At 38.4% G+C, this 15,643-nt stretch overlaps 1 protein-coding gene across 6 annotated transcripts in view; it reads left to right on the top strand.

The window, feature by feature from the left end:
- npr1b (natriuretic peptide receptor 1b) overlaps window positions 1-15,643 on the top strand; it is a 66,508-nt gene that overhangs the window by 18,292 nt on the left and 32,573 nt on the right. For all 6 annotated transcript variants that reach the window (XM_061982961.1, XM_061982964.1, XM_061982963.1 and 3 more), the window contains 2 exons: window positions 13,624-13,811; window positions 13,880-13,993. In XM_061982961.1, coding sequence (XP_061838945.1) covers window positions 13,624-13,811; window positions 13,880-13,993 — 302 coding nt within the window. The remainder of the gene's footprint in view (window positions 1-13,623; window positions 13,812-13,879; window positions 13,994-15,643) is intronic.

Genomic DNA, 15,643 nt, shown 5'->3' with positions numbered 1-15,643 from the left:
GAACAGTGCCAGAGGAAAGTGATAAGTTTATAATATTTAGCACTGATGGACCTAATAATACAAAAAGCTCCTTGATAAGTTTCCCAGGAAGTGGGTCGAGTAAACATGTTGTTTGTTTTATCCCACTTACACGCTGTAATAGTTCCTCTAATGTTATTTCATCAAAAAAAGAAAGACTATTTTGTATTGCAGTATCCGTCGTAGCTACAGTTGTATCTGTGTTCATAGAACCCAGTTGTAGCTGGGATGCGTTGTCTTTAATCTCCTTTCTAATGAGTTCAATTTTCTTATTAAAGAAATTCATAAAGTCATCTGCCGAGTGGGTGGAGCTATTGGGAGGAGTCCCTTGTTGGGTTAGCGATGCTACTGTACTAAACAAAAATTTAGGGTCGTTTTTGTTGAGGCGGATGAGATTTGAGTAATATTTAGCTTTAGCTAAGGTAAGCATGCGTTTATACGATATTAAACTATCACTCCATGCTTGATGGAAAACCTCAAGCTTGGTCGCGCGCCATTTGCGTTCCAACTTTCTACATGATAATTTATGAGCTCTGGTTTCTTCTGTAAACCATGGGGTGCGCCTTTTAGGGGCCCTTTTTTGTTTTAGCGGTGCTATACTATCAATGGTTTTGCGCAGGGCATTGTCAAAGTTGTTAGTGAGGTTATCAATAGAGCCGACATAATTTGGGAATGGTGCCATTACCGAAGGCAGTAGGTCAGCAAGAGTCATCGTTGTGGCAGCATTAATGTTGCGGCTGCTATAGCAGTTATTATTATTATTAGTTTGTTGACAATGAGTCAGAACTTCGAATTTTATAAGGTAATGATCGGACATTACTTTAGTATACGGGAGTACCATAACTTTGGAGGTGGTGACACCCCTGACCAGCACTAGATCTATCGTATTGCCGTTGCGATGCGTAGGTTCATTTATTATTTGTGTAAGACCACAGCTATCAATTATAGACTGGAGCGCCACGCACTGAGGGTCCGATGCGGTATTCATATGGATATTAAAGTCCCCCATTATGATTATATTGTCTGCGTGCGTCACTAGATCAGCAACGAACTCTGAGAATTCATTAATAAAGTCCGAGTAGGGCCCTGGGGGGCGGTAGATAACAGCCATATCGAGAGGCAGCGGTGCGACAGACCTCATAGTAAGCACCTCAAACGATTTGTATTTATTATTTAGGTTAGGGGTAAGGTTAAAGTTTTCATTGTATATTAGTGCGACCCCCCCACCCCTTTTAAGGGGACGGGCAATATGCGCATTCGTATAGTTAGGAGGAGATGCCTCATTTAGCGCAAAAAATTCGTCTGGTTTGAGCCAGGTTTCGCTAAGACCAATGACGTTAAGATTGTTGTCTCTAATGACCTCATTAACTAATAACGTTTTGGGAGACAATGATCTTATGTTTAAAAAGCCCAGATTATAAGTATTGGGCTGTTTTGACGAGTTTTTGTTTAAATTATCCGTAGTAGAAATATTAATAATGTTGCGTTTATTATACGTAGTGCACTTTAAATAGTTTCGACCATATCTAGGAATTGATACGACGGGAATTTTCAGATTGTTTGCTTGATGCAGCGATCGACTGAACGCATCATGATTTGCCACCTCAGTAGAATGCATATCTACCCCTGACACATTCACAACAGAAAACACATTATGTGAGTTGTGTGTTATTCTAAGAAAATTGCTATGCGTACAGGAATTATCCAGCCTGGCGCTGGCTAGTTCTAGCTTAACTGACTCCTCACCCGGACTAGCAGGCTCTGTAATTGCCTGTGACCGGGCTTGCTCTAGTGTAGTTAGTCAAATGTGACTTAAACAGTAGTCTATGTTTTTAGACAGGATGATGGCGCCTTCCTGGTTAGGGTGAAGGCCGTCCCTCATCAGCAAGCCTGGTTTGCCCCAGAAAGAGGGCCAATTATCAATAAACGTTAGTCCCTGTTGTCTACAGAAGCTAGCCAGCCACTTGTTAAGCGAGACTAATCTGCTATATCTCTCATCATTGCCTCTCGCAGGCAGGGGGCCAGAGACAATTACTCGATGCCTGGACATCTTTCTAGCGAGATCACAAGTCCTGGCTATGTTTCTCTTTGTAATCTCTGACTGTCTCATTCTAGTGTCATTGGAGCCAACGTGTACAACTATATTCGCATAACTAGTGGTGCGATTAGCCTGTCGTACGTGTTTACTAGGCCTGTTGCGAGTTAGCTCCCTAAGATTAGCCTCAATGTCAGGTGCTCGGGCCCCCGGGATGCACTTAATTGTGGCTGGTTTGCTAAGCTTTATGTTTCGGGTGATGGAGTCCCCTATGACTAAGGTGTGGTGCCCGGTAGACTGGGGTGTAGGACTAGCTAAAGAGCTAAATCTATTATGCGTCTCAACCGGTACACCGTAGCTTGTAGGCCGCTTAGGACTACTACAGGCTGGGCTAGTTAGCTCGCTACAGCTAACGCTAGCAGATGTGTCCGCAACATCTAAAGTTACGAGATTACTCTGCTCTAACTGGCGGACACGGCCCTCTAGCAGAGCCAGCCTCTCCGTGAGTAAGGTGCAAGACGCGCAGGAAGCCATACTCACGGTGTTTCCTCCATTCCATCCATCCATTTTCTACCGCTTGTCCCTTTTGGGGTTGCGTGGGGTGCTGGAGCCTATCTCAGCTACAATCGGGCGGAAGGCGGGGTTCACCCTGGACAAGTGGCCACCTCATCGCAGAGCCAACGCAGATAGACAGACAACATTCACACTCACATTCACACACTAGGGCCAATTTAGTGTTGCCAATCAACCTATCCCCAGGTGCATGTTTTTGGTGGTGGGAGGAAGCCGGAGTACCCGGAGGGAACCCACGCAGTCACGGGGAGAACATGCAAACTCCACACAGAAAGATCCCGAGCCCGGGATTGAACTCAGGACTACTCAGGACCTTCGTATTGTGAGGCACATGCACTAACCCCTCTGCCACCGTGCTGCCCTGTATGCACATTAAATCAACAACAAAAATCCTGACTTTGGAGCAATGTTCACAGACTCTAGCATTTGGCTCTCTATTAGATGCAATGGTTTTCTGTATTGGCACCGTGATTTCTGTCCTAACTTGTTCACTGGTCCTCATATGGAAGTTACAAGAAGGGTACAAATACAAGAACACACACACACACACACACACACACACACACACTTACACACACAATACACAATACAATCCTAGTATAATGACAAAAGAGTACAAATGATCATTTTGTGATAATTTTAACATGAAAGTTAAACAGCACACACACACGTAATCGTTATTGTGATCTATTGACCCATAAGCGTGAAGACTTGTGGTCACGAGAGTGATGTTTGCCGCAGGGCGCCATTGATGCAGCAGAAATATGAGCCGGATCAATGCATGCGCCAGACGTGCAGCAGCTTGATGCACTTTGTGTGCCCTGAGGCTCTTTGGCACGTTTAGTATGCTAGCGCTAGCTCTGCGGCTAAAATGGGCTTCCACTTAAATAACGTGCATGCAATCAACCAACAATGAATGCTGTGCGCGTGTGTGTGTGTGTGTGTGTGTGTGTGTGTGTGTGTGTGTGTGTGTGTGTGTGTGTGTGTGTGTGTGTGTGTGTGTGTGTGTGTGTGTGTGTGTGTGTGTGTGTGTGTGTGTGTGTGTGTGTGTGTGTGTGTGTGTGTGTGTGAGAGAGTGTATGTGTAATGTGTATGTATGTTTTTGTGCGTATGTGTGTGTGTTTCCCACAGTTGCCTGACGCCTCCCAACAGGACATTCATTAACAGAGGTCAGCAACCTGACGCCTTATAAGGAAGCAGCAGTACGCCTATCAGATGTAGAGCTATTTCCTGACAAACATGCTATTTAACTCTCTTAACTCCACGCTTCATTTTAACAACATCTAGGTCGTATTTATTATGACTTCCACCTTAACAACATCTACATCTTATTTCTTTTAACTTTAAATTTCACAATATTTACATCTTGTCTTGTTTATTTTAACTTCCAACTTAACAACATCTACATCTTCTTATTCTGTTTATTGTAACTTCCACTTTAACAACATCTGTATCTTATCTTGTTTAGTTAAACTTCCACCTTAGCAACATCTGCATCTTATCTTCTTTAATTAAACTTCCACCTTAGCAACATCTACATCTTATCTTGTTTAATTAAACTTCCACCTTAGCAACATCTACATCTTATCTTCTTTAATTAGACTTCCACCTTAGCAACATCTACATCTTATCTTCTTTAATTAGACTTCCACCTTAGCAACATCTACATCTTATCTTGTTTAATTAAACTTCCACCTTAACAACATCTACATCTTATTATCTGGGTTTTTCTTTACTTCCACCTTAACAATATCTCCATCTTATTATCTTATTTATTATACATTAAAAACTTAGCTACATCTTAATATCTTGTTTATTATAACTTCCACCTTAACAACATCTACATCTTATCTTGTTTAATTAAACTTCCACCGTAACATCTACATCTTATCTTGTTTATTTTAACTTCCACCTTAACAACATTTCCATCTTATTATATTATTTATTGTTCAATAAAAACTTAACAACATCTACATCCTAATATGTTGTTTATTATAACTTCCACCTTAACAATATTTACATCTTATCTTGTTTAATTAAACTTCCACCTTAACATCTACATCTTATCTTGTTTATTTTAACTTCCACCTTAACAAAATTGTCATCTTATTATGTTATTTATTATACATTAAAAACTTAGCTACATCTTAATATCTTGTTTATTATAACTTCCACCTTAACAACATCTACATCTTATCTTGTTTAATTAAACTTCCACCGTAACATCTACATCTTATCTTGTTTATTTTAACTTCCACCTTAACAACATTTCCATCTTATTATATTATTTATTGTTCAATAAAAACTTAACAACATCTACATCCTAATATGTTGTTTATTATAACTTCCACCTTAACAATATTTACATCTTATCTTGTTTAATTAAACTTCCACCTTAACATCTACATCTTATCTTGTTTATTTTAACTTCCACCTTAACAAAATTGTCATCTTATTATGTTATTTATTATTCAATAAAAACTTAACAACATCTACATCCTAATATGTTGTTTATTATAACTTACACCTTAACAATATTTACATCTTATCTTGTTTAATTAAACTTCGGCCTTAACATCTACATCTTATCTTGTTTATTTTAACTTCCACCTTAACATCTCCATCTTATTATCTTATTTATTATGCACTCAAAACTTAATATCTACATTTTAATATTTTGTTTATTATAGCGTTCACCTTAACAACATCTACGTCTTATCTTGTTTAATTAAACTTCCACCTTAACATCATCTACATCTTATCTTTTTTATTTTAACTTCCACCTTAACAACATCTCCATCTTACTATCTTATATATTAATAATTCAAAACTTAACATCTACATCTTAATATCTTGTTTATTACAACGTTCACCTTAACAACATCTACATCTTATCTTGTTTATTACAACGTTCACCTTAACAACATCTACATCTTATGTTGTTTATTTTAACTTCCACCTTAACAACATCTACATCTTACTATCTCGTTTATTTTATCTTCCACCTTAACATCTTCATCTTATTATCTGTTTAATTATAAATTCAAACCTTAATAGCATATACATCTTAATATATATTGTTTATTATAACTTCCACCTTAACAACATATACATCCTTTGATCTTGTTAACTATAACTTCCACTTTAACATCTCCATCTTATCTTGTTTATTATAACTTCCACCTTAACAACATCTATCCATCCATCCATCCATCCATTTTCTACCGCTTATCCCTTTTGGGGTGGCGGGGGGCGCTGGAGCCCAGCTATATTTGATTTATTATAACTTCCACCTTAACAACTTTATCTTATTTTTATAACTTCCACTTTAACATCATCTGATTTCATGCTATTATCTTGTTTATTATAACTTCCACCTTAACATCTACATCTTTTTTTTATTATAATATCCACCATAACAACAACTACATCTTAATATCTTATGTATTATAACTTCCACCTAACAACATCTACATTATTACCTTATATATTATAACTTCTACCTTAACAATATTTACATCTTATTTAAAACTTCCACTTCAACATCTAACTTAATCCTATTATCTTGTTTATTATAATTTCCACCTTAACATCTACATCTTATTTTTTTTATAACTTTCACCTTTGCAACATCTACACACTATTTATTATAACTTCCACCTTAACGTCTACATCTTATCTCATTTATCATAACTTCCACCTTAACAACAGCTCCATCTTATCTTATTCATCATAACGTTCACCTTAACAACATATACATCTTATCTCATTCATCATATCTTCCACCTTAACAACATCTAAATCTTATCTCATTTATAACTTTCACCTTAATAACTATTCATCTTATTATCTTATTTATTATAACCTCCACCTTAACATCTACATCTTATCATGTAATTTATTATAACTTCCACCTTAACAACTACATCTTATTTATTATAACTTCCAGCTTAACAACATCTCCATCTTTTTATAACTTCCACCTTAACATCGACATCTTATTTTCATAACGTCCACTTTAACATCTAACTTCATTTTATTATCTTGTTTATTATAATTTCCACCTTAACATCTACATCTTTTTTTTATTATAATTTCCACCTTAACAACATCTACATCTTATTATCTTATGTATTATAACTTCCACCGAACAACATCTACATTATTATCTTATTTATTATAACTTCCACCTTAACAGCCGAGGATGTCGTTAAGGGCTATATAAGTAAACTTTGATTGATTGATTGATTGAACAATATTTACATCTTATTTATAACTTCCACTTTGTCATCTAATTTCATCTTATTAATGTGTTTATTATAATTTCCACCTTAACATCTACATATTATTTTTATTACTTCCACCTTAGCAACATCTACATCTTATTTATTATAACGTCTACCTTAACAATATTTACATCTTATTTATAACTTCCACTTTAACATCTAACTTCATCCTATTATCTTGTTTATTATAATTTCCACCTTAACATCTACATCTTATTTTTTATAACTTTCACCTTAGCAACATGTACATGTTATTTTTTATAACTTCCACCTTAACAACATCTACATCTTATCTTATTTATCATAACTTCCACCTTAACAACATCTACATCTTATCTTATCTTATTTATTATAACTTCCACCTTAACAAGATCTACATCTTATTATCTTGTTTATTATAACTTCCACCTTAACAACAACTACATCTTAATATTATAACTTCCAGCTTAACATCTCCATCTTATTATAACTTCCACTTTAACAATATTTACATCTTATTTTTATAACGTCCACTTTAACATCTAACTTCATTCCATTATCATTTTGTTATAATTTCCATCTTAACGTCTACATCTTTTTTATTATAACTCCCACCTTAACAACATATACATGTTATTATCTTATTTATTATAACATCCACCTTATCAACATCTCCATCTTATTATCTTTTTTTGTCATAATGTCCATCGTATGTTATCAATTGTTTATTTAGGTTGAAGAGATGATGTATCTTTGTTACACAACCAGATGTTATAGTGTGACAAGTGATCGGGGTTTTCACCTCAACACGCTCGCACACACACACGCACACACACACACACGCAAACACACACACAGACTTGACGGTGTGAAGCTGAGCCGTAAGCAACCATCATCATACTCGCAAAGATGAAATAATGTTCATCAGGATGTATTTTTCTGAAAGTACGTAAATAATAATTAAAAAAAATAAAGATGACGTCACTGCAGCTGCCGATAAATATTTAAACACTTCATTTACATAAATGAAAGTTTGTTCCTTTTAAGGAAATCTGGCCGGCTTGCTGGCTTCTTTGTTTTTTCAGGAAATGTTTTGTGCTGCGGTGGAAAGCATTTTCCCCATCGGGAATCGTAGAAATAGAAATCATGTGTCGCCGGGTCAAAAAATGTGGCTCATGGCATCCGTCACACAAGTGTAAAAAGAAGCTGAGCAACAAGCGGCCCATGTTGCGAATGGCCGCGTCAGCGGTGTCGTTCCCTTAAGGACGGACCCTGGTCAGGAAGTCCCCTGGGAGGTCAGAGGTCATCTGCAGCGCTCTTCCTGCTTTCAGCGTGGTGGCATGTGACCTCTGACCTTGAAAAAAAAATCGGACTCGTCAAAACATCCATAAAATAAGCATCTGTCTCGGACGAACGCTGCATTCTCATTGGGCTGTGACTTAAAGTGGGAGGAGCTACCCTGCACGGACAAATAACTTGTAATGGACTATTTTTAAATCACGCCGCTGCAGTAAAGTTTGAAGTGTGTGTGTGTGTGTGTGTGTGTGTGTGTGTGTGTGTGTGTGTGTGTGTGTGTGTGTGTGTGTGTGTGTGTGTGTGTGTGTGTGTGTGTGTGTGTGTGTGTGTGTGTGTGTGTGTGTGTTCTTTTCCTACTTTCTTCCATGGCTGGAACAATAGAGGTGGTGAGACAGGAACATCAAGCATCACAGCTCAGGAGACTTCCTGGCGCTCTGATGGTCACACTCCCAACATGGAAGGAAGCCAAGACAACACTACTACTACTACTATTACTACTACTCTCTAAATACTCACTAAATACACTAATAAATACTCATTAAAACCCATTAAACATACTATTACCTTGTTTTCCGGACCATAGGGCGCACCGGATTACAAGACGCACTGCCGATGAGTGAGTCTGTTCAGGTCTATTTTCATACAAAAGGCGCATTAAAGGGGTCATATTATGATATTTTACATTTAAAACACTTCCTTGTGGTCTACATAATATGTAATGGTGTTTTTTTGGTCAAAATGTTGCATAGATTATGTTTTGCAGACCATCTTCAAGTCGCTTTCTGACCGTCTCTTCAGGATGCGCTGTTTTGTTGCTAGTCTTATTTACGTGCCTCCACTTCGACAGCGTCTTCTCCCCGCCATCTACGTTGTACAGGTAGTTTTTTCAGCGCTTCCATAGACAGATATAAGTTAGAACTGTACTCTACTTTGTATTAGAAATAGCAACAGCGGGTAGAGGATAGAGTAAAATAAATAAATTATTGACTACAATGGCGGAGGCGCGCACATTTTCGGGACTTTTGCAGATCCCAAATAGACATCAACAGGTACCAATAGGTAAGAATTGTTGGTTTTGCATAATATTGCGAAACAAAACGCCGGATAATGTCTCCTATTAGGCGCCATTTTGGGGTCCTTATACACACACAGCATAATAATAATAGTATATGTTTAAGCACAGTACGTCTGACTATGGAAGCCATAATGCTCCGCGTTCCATCAAGCGGTGCGTCTTCTTACCCTACCAAAGTCGTACTAAAATGTTTTGACAGTTTTTGAACGCTGTGTTTAATGTTCTAGATCAGTGGTGTCCAAACTACAATACAGTTCAATTTGGCCCGCGAGACATCATGGGTGTTTTCTAATTACTCAGCGGTCTTTGAATGCTACACATTTACTGCCGTGTTGTGGACAATGTGAGTAATTCAGATCAATGAGCCTTGAAAGCACTTTGAAATAATAGCTCAGCATTTACAGATATGACACGATCCAAACAACCTTCCCTAGTCATGGTGCAAAAAAAAAAAAAAAAAAAAAAAAATGTCAACACACGGTCACACATAACACAACCTGCTCACTGAACATTGAACACCATAAAAAAAATTCTAAATTACACCCATTCAAATCTATTACAGTGCATGATGGGAAAAATGTCAAACACTCTCTCCACACATCCATTTTAGCTGCTTGATATTTCTGATTGATTACAAAACTTTAAGTCACGGAAGTAAACAAGTTTAGAAGTCAAACCTTCACATACTCTTAATATCCACTTATATTAATTATATATTAATTATGCATTCATTATTTTAATAAAATATATACACACACACACGCACGCACACACACACACACACATATATTAATATATATATATATATATATATATATATATATATATATATATATATCTATATCTATCCATCCATCCATTTTCTACCGCTTGTCCGTTTTGGGGTCACGGGGGTCGCTGGAGCCCATCTCAGCTGCATTCGGGCGGTAGGCGGGGTACACCCTGGAGATATATATATATATATATATATATATATATATATATATATATATATATATATTGGTACCGGTTTTGTTGTCCAAGGTGAGTGAAGAGTGTGGTTGGTGGAATGGTTTTAATAGGTGGAGAAATGTGGGATTTGTGCAAGTTGGAAAAATGGCCCATTAATTTTCAATACGAAAATGTCCCGGAAAACCGGAAATTCTGGGTAATCTGGAATAATTTAATTAAATGTCTTTGGGGAGCTCACGATTCCCAGCCGAGCCGAACGTTTTTGATATTGGAACGGTTCCGATCGGATGACAACTGTGGGCTGTGGAGCGCGCCAGAGTTTTGCGGCGGAATAATAATAAACCGATTTTTTGGTGTAGAAAAGCATTTTTGAATGTTTGGACATTGACACGATTATTAGTTAGATGATTTCAGTTTTTTCTCATTACATTCTGATTGGTTTGCTCTTTTTGTTACATTTGTTTTTACTGTTGTTGGTTTCCCATAGAATACAAATAATAATAATACGATTGTGTAACTACATAACCTATTGTGTCAAAAATTCTGCCTGTACAAAAATATGAATGTTCATGCTTATTATGGTTGTTTTTCAAATGAATTATATTTTTTTAATTAACTAGCTAACTAAACTTTGTTTCCCACCAAGGTCCACATACTGAAAAGTCCAGTATGGGGCGGCCATTTTTTATATATACTGTATATTAGAGATGCGCGGATAGGCAATTATTTCATCCGCAACCGCATCAGAAAGTTGTCAACCATCCGCCATCCACCCGATGTAACATTTGATCAGAACCGCACCCGCCCGCACCCGGCCGTTTGTTATATATCTAATATAGACGATGCAAGGCATTAGTGAGGTTATAAAGCTTTTGCCTGTTAAAGAAAGGAGACTGATCCAATGCAGCACAGATATTCGCGTGCCACGCTGTCACCACCCAGACGCACACCAGTGCGCAATCATATGGGAGCCGCGCTGAGCGCACCTCCAAGCGCGTCTTGCTGCCGGCGACGGCCGGGTATGGGCCCGACGCTCCAGCGCCATCCATTTTCAGGGCTAGTTGATTCGGCAGGTGGGTTGTTACACACTCCTTAGCGGGTTCCGACTTCCATGGCCACCGTCCTGCTGTCTATATCAACCAGGGTGAGCCCCACCCCTTTCGTGAGCGCACTGCGCGCGGAGTGACCCCTGTTACGAGCCCCCGGCCACGGGGGTGGCGGGCAGGTAAGCTGCTTACCTGCTGCGCGTGACGCCGGCCGCAGCGAAGGCGGACGAGGCGGGGTGTCGGTGCGGTGGGCGCGGTGGTGACCCTGGACGTGCGTCGGGCCCTTCTCGCGGATCGCCTCAGCTATGGCTCCCGGTGGGGCCCTCTCGGGGGAAGGGGCCTCGGTCCCGGACCCCGGCGAGGCGTCCCTTCTCCACTCCGTAAAAGTGTCCATCTCTTTTGTTTTTTTTCTTCTGTTGTGGCATATGCAGCAGGTGCCTGCTCGTTTTTCGTATGTGGGTAACAACATTTAACTATGTATATATATTTCCGAATTGGTTTAACTGCCACCCGCCTGAATCTATTTAAAATCTAATTTTTTTTTATTTCAACCGCCCGACCCGACCCGCGGATAAAATCAAATTTTTTTAAATTTCATCCGCCCGATCTGCAGATAATCCGCGGACTCCGCGGTTGTGCCCGCAAACCGCGCATCTCTACTGTATATATATATATTTTTTAATGCTAAAAGCAGATATATATATATATATATTTAAAAACAACACTTTGTGTTATAGGTGAATAAGTATATTATTATTAATTATAAGCTCAGCCTTTTTTCATTACAGTCTGATTTTTTGCTCTTTTTTTCTTACATTTTTACTGATGTTTTTTTTTTTTAGATAGATATGTTATTATTTAAAAATACACAACTTTTTAAATCTTAGCAGACACATAATATATACAGTATTTGCACAAAGTATCGGATCGGTATCACCGATATCAGCCTGATTTTTACTTGGTATCGGATTGGAAAGAAAAAAAACAGTGCTATTATCCATTTATTACCTCCGTAATATTTAGTTTGTTAGTTAGTTAGTTGGTTCGTTAGTTAGTTGGTTCACGAAATAACTCAAAAAGCGATGGGCAATTTTTATTGAAACTTTCAGAAAACGTCCAAATTGGGGTAAGTAACAACTAATTATATTTTGGGCAATTGCCTTACGTTTACAGTAGAGCGAAGCCACAGACGTGGAAGTAGGATTCGGCGAGGGACGACTCTCTTGATTAGGTAAACATGGAGTACAGTTAGTTAAAGTTAAGTTAAAGTACTACTGATAGTCACACACACACTAGGTGTGGTGAAATTACCCTCTGCATTTGACCCATCCCTTGTTCCACCCCCTGGGAGGTGAGGGGAGCAGTGAGCAGCAGCGGTGGCCGCGCTCGGGAATCCTTTTGGTGATTTAACCCCCAATTCCAACCCTTGATGCTGAGTGCCAACCAGGGAGGTAAAGGGTCCTATTTTTATAGTCTTTGGTATGACTCGGCCGGGGTTTGAACTTACGACCTACCGATCTCAGTTGCACCTGCGAACAATTTATTAGGTACAACACAAGCTATTTTTGCGCCCGTGGCCAAATTATTAGAAACGACACACCAAAAACTGATGTTGGGCACCTAACGATTCGATCCGATTCCGATTGCTGGGGCAAAGATTCGATTCAGAATCGATTCTCAATTCCAACCGATTCTTAGGTTAGAAAAGCTCCTTCCGGTTGCTGGGCGATGGCCTAAAAACGTATTTTTAAAAATTGATTCCTATAAAAAAAACTAACAAACTATTTTTTTTTTAAATCTATTTTTGAAAATCATGAATGGATTTAGAATCGGGATGAATAAAAAAAATTGCGACCAAAATTGGGCACCAAACGATTCGATTCGATTCTGGGCGGTAACGACTCGATTCAGAAATGATTCTCGATTCAAAGTCAATACTATTTAATAACATTGGGTGCCAGTTCAATGATTAACTACATTCTTCCATAAAATAGACAAACAGCTGTGGTAAATTTCTATATTACTCAAAAGAAAATTGGTTTTGTTTAATAAAATTAAACATTTAATAAAGTCAAATACAAATAAGGCAACAATCCCACATGTCTCTTTTCCAAAGTAAATCTGTTCATCAGATGTGAACATTTTTTTTTAATCGATTTTGGATTTTTAAAAATCGATTAGGAATCCTTTCTAATAAGAATCACGATTCATTCAAAAATAGATTTTTTTCGACACCTCTAATAGCCTTGCTAACGGTTAGTGTTGTTAGCATTATTAGCGATTGAGCTATTACTAGCCACATCCTTGTGTACTCTGCGTACGTATTCCCAATATTCATTGTCACTTCCTGTGTCTCCCGTCCAGTCATTTTCATCTGCTGCTCGCCGGACGTCTTCAGGAAGCTGATGGTTCACTTCCGCCGCGCCGACCTCCCTCACGAGCAATATGTCTTCTTCTACATCGACGTGTTTGGCGAGAGCCTCAGATCGACGCGCAGGCAGCCCTGGGCGCGCGGCGATGAGGACGACGCCGTCGCCGAGGAGGCCTTCCAGGTACGCGTGACCCCCCGAGCACCCTCACGTGTGCCACGGTGACCATGTGGCGCCATGTGTGTCGACAGAGCGTTAAGATCCTCACGTATCGAGAGCCGCAGAACTCCGAGTACCAGGACTTTGTCCACAACCTGAAGGTGGACGCCAAGACCATGTTCAACTACACCATCGAGGACTCGCTGGTTAGTTATTTTTACTTGTGTTTTGTCTCATGTCCTCTCACACACACACACACACACACACACACACACACACACACACACACACACACACACACACACACACACACACACACACACACACACACACACATGTTATCATTTGGAATGGGGACCAAGTTTTTGATCATCACTTGTGGGGACCACCCTTTCTACAGGTTGTGGAGGCATAAAAAAAAATGAGGTAAAATGGCCATTGGCCAGTTAGCTCTTTGAATCTCTGGATTGATGAAGTAATGTGCTGATCATTCTTACTGGGGACCCTGGGGAAAAAGAGTTAGTATGGTTCATGGGGACAAAATGTAAATAATTTTGCATAATTCACACAAATTTGTAGTGACTACTGAGGACCATTTAAAAAAAAAAAAAAAAAAATAGTTCAAATTAAATATGACATAATTGTCAGAATACACCACTACAGCTGTCCTCTTATAGGAAGTTTCACCACTTAAATGTTAAAGCAAACCCTGCATCTTCTGTGACATTACTGAAAACTGCTATTTAGCAGTAATGAAGCTGTCTGCAACTCCAACTACCAAATATAGAAGGATGGAACATTCTGAATGTGAATCATACGTTAAGGTAATAATGTTTTATAATCATGCTGTATGAAAATGTCATCCTAAGGAACACTAAACCAGATTTTGTTTTTGGAAAAATATATTAGTTTTACTAAGGATGGATACCATACCGAATCACAGTACTACTATTAATGCCAGGATAACAAATGTTTCACTTTTCAAGAAAATAAATGTTCTCTTTTACCAATATTTGAAACACGAAAACGAAGTAACCCAAATTTATGGGCCAAAGCTTAAAAATCACGTAGGCATCTTCAGAATGGATCTGACTATCATTTAAAAAGGTTTCCCTTTAGGGGACCTGTTTTTTTGTCCCCATACCGTCAGAGGTCCCCTAAAGGTGACAGTGTAAACAGAGTGATGTCCCCGTTAAGTAAGCATTGCCAGAACACACACACACACACACACACACACACACACACACACAAACACACACATTCTTGTATTTATTACCTTCTTGAGACCTTCGAAAAATGCCTACCTCTTTAGAACCTCCCTTTCTAGATATGTAAAGATTTGTATTTACAACATTAATAATATATACATACTATGATAAAAGATAAAAAAGGTAAGATTTTAGTCAAAACAATTTTTTTTTGATAATTTTTGGTTTGTAATTGGTTTTTAATCTTCGTTATTTACTTCAAGTTATTACAGTATGTCTCTATATACATATTTATTTATTTATTTTTTTATACATTTTGGCCAAAGTGGGCGCATTTCAATTTCTTACACACACGTGTTATTACATATGTTGGCCAGAGGGGGAGCACTTCAAATTTTTACACACACTTGTTATTTCATATGTTGACCAGAGGGGAAGCACATTTAAAAGCGACCCACAGTCAATTTGAAAAATCCCTCCTTTTTGGGACCACCCTAATTTTGATAGATTTCACCACCAGGGGTGCAAATGAGATCTCTATTTTTTTGCTTTTTGTAATGTGCTTAAGGCCGATGACAAACGAGTCACGGACCACAGATGGCCCCTTTGCCGCACTTTGGGCAACCCAGCTGTAGAAGCTAACTGTTA

This window comes from Nerophis lumbriciformis, linkage group LG21 (genome assembly GCF_033978685.3).
Source record: "Nerophis lumbriciformis linkage group LG21, RoL_Nlum_v2.1, whole genome shotgun sequence".
NCBI lineage: Eukaryota > Metazoa > Chordata > Actinopteri > Syngnathiformes > Syngnathidae > Nerophis > Nerophis lumbriciformis.
The sequence above is the reverse complement of the archived record's forward strand: the minus strand, read 5'-3'. Positions and strand labels throughout refer to the sequence as shown.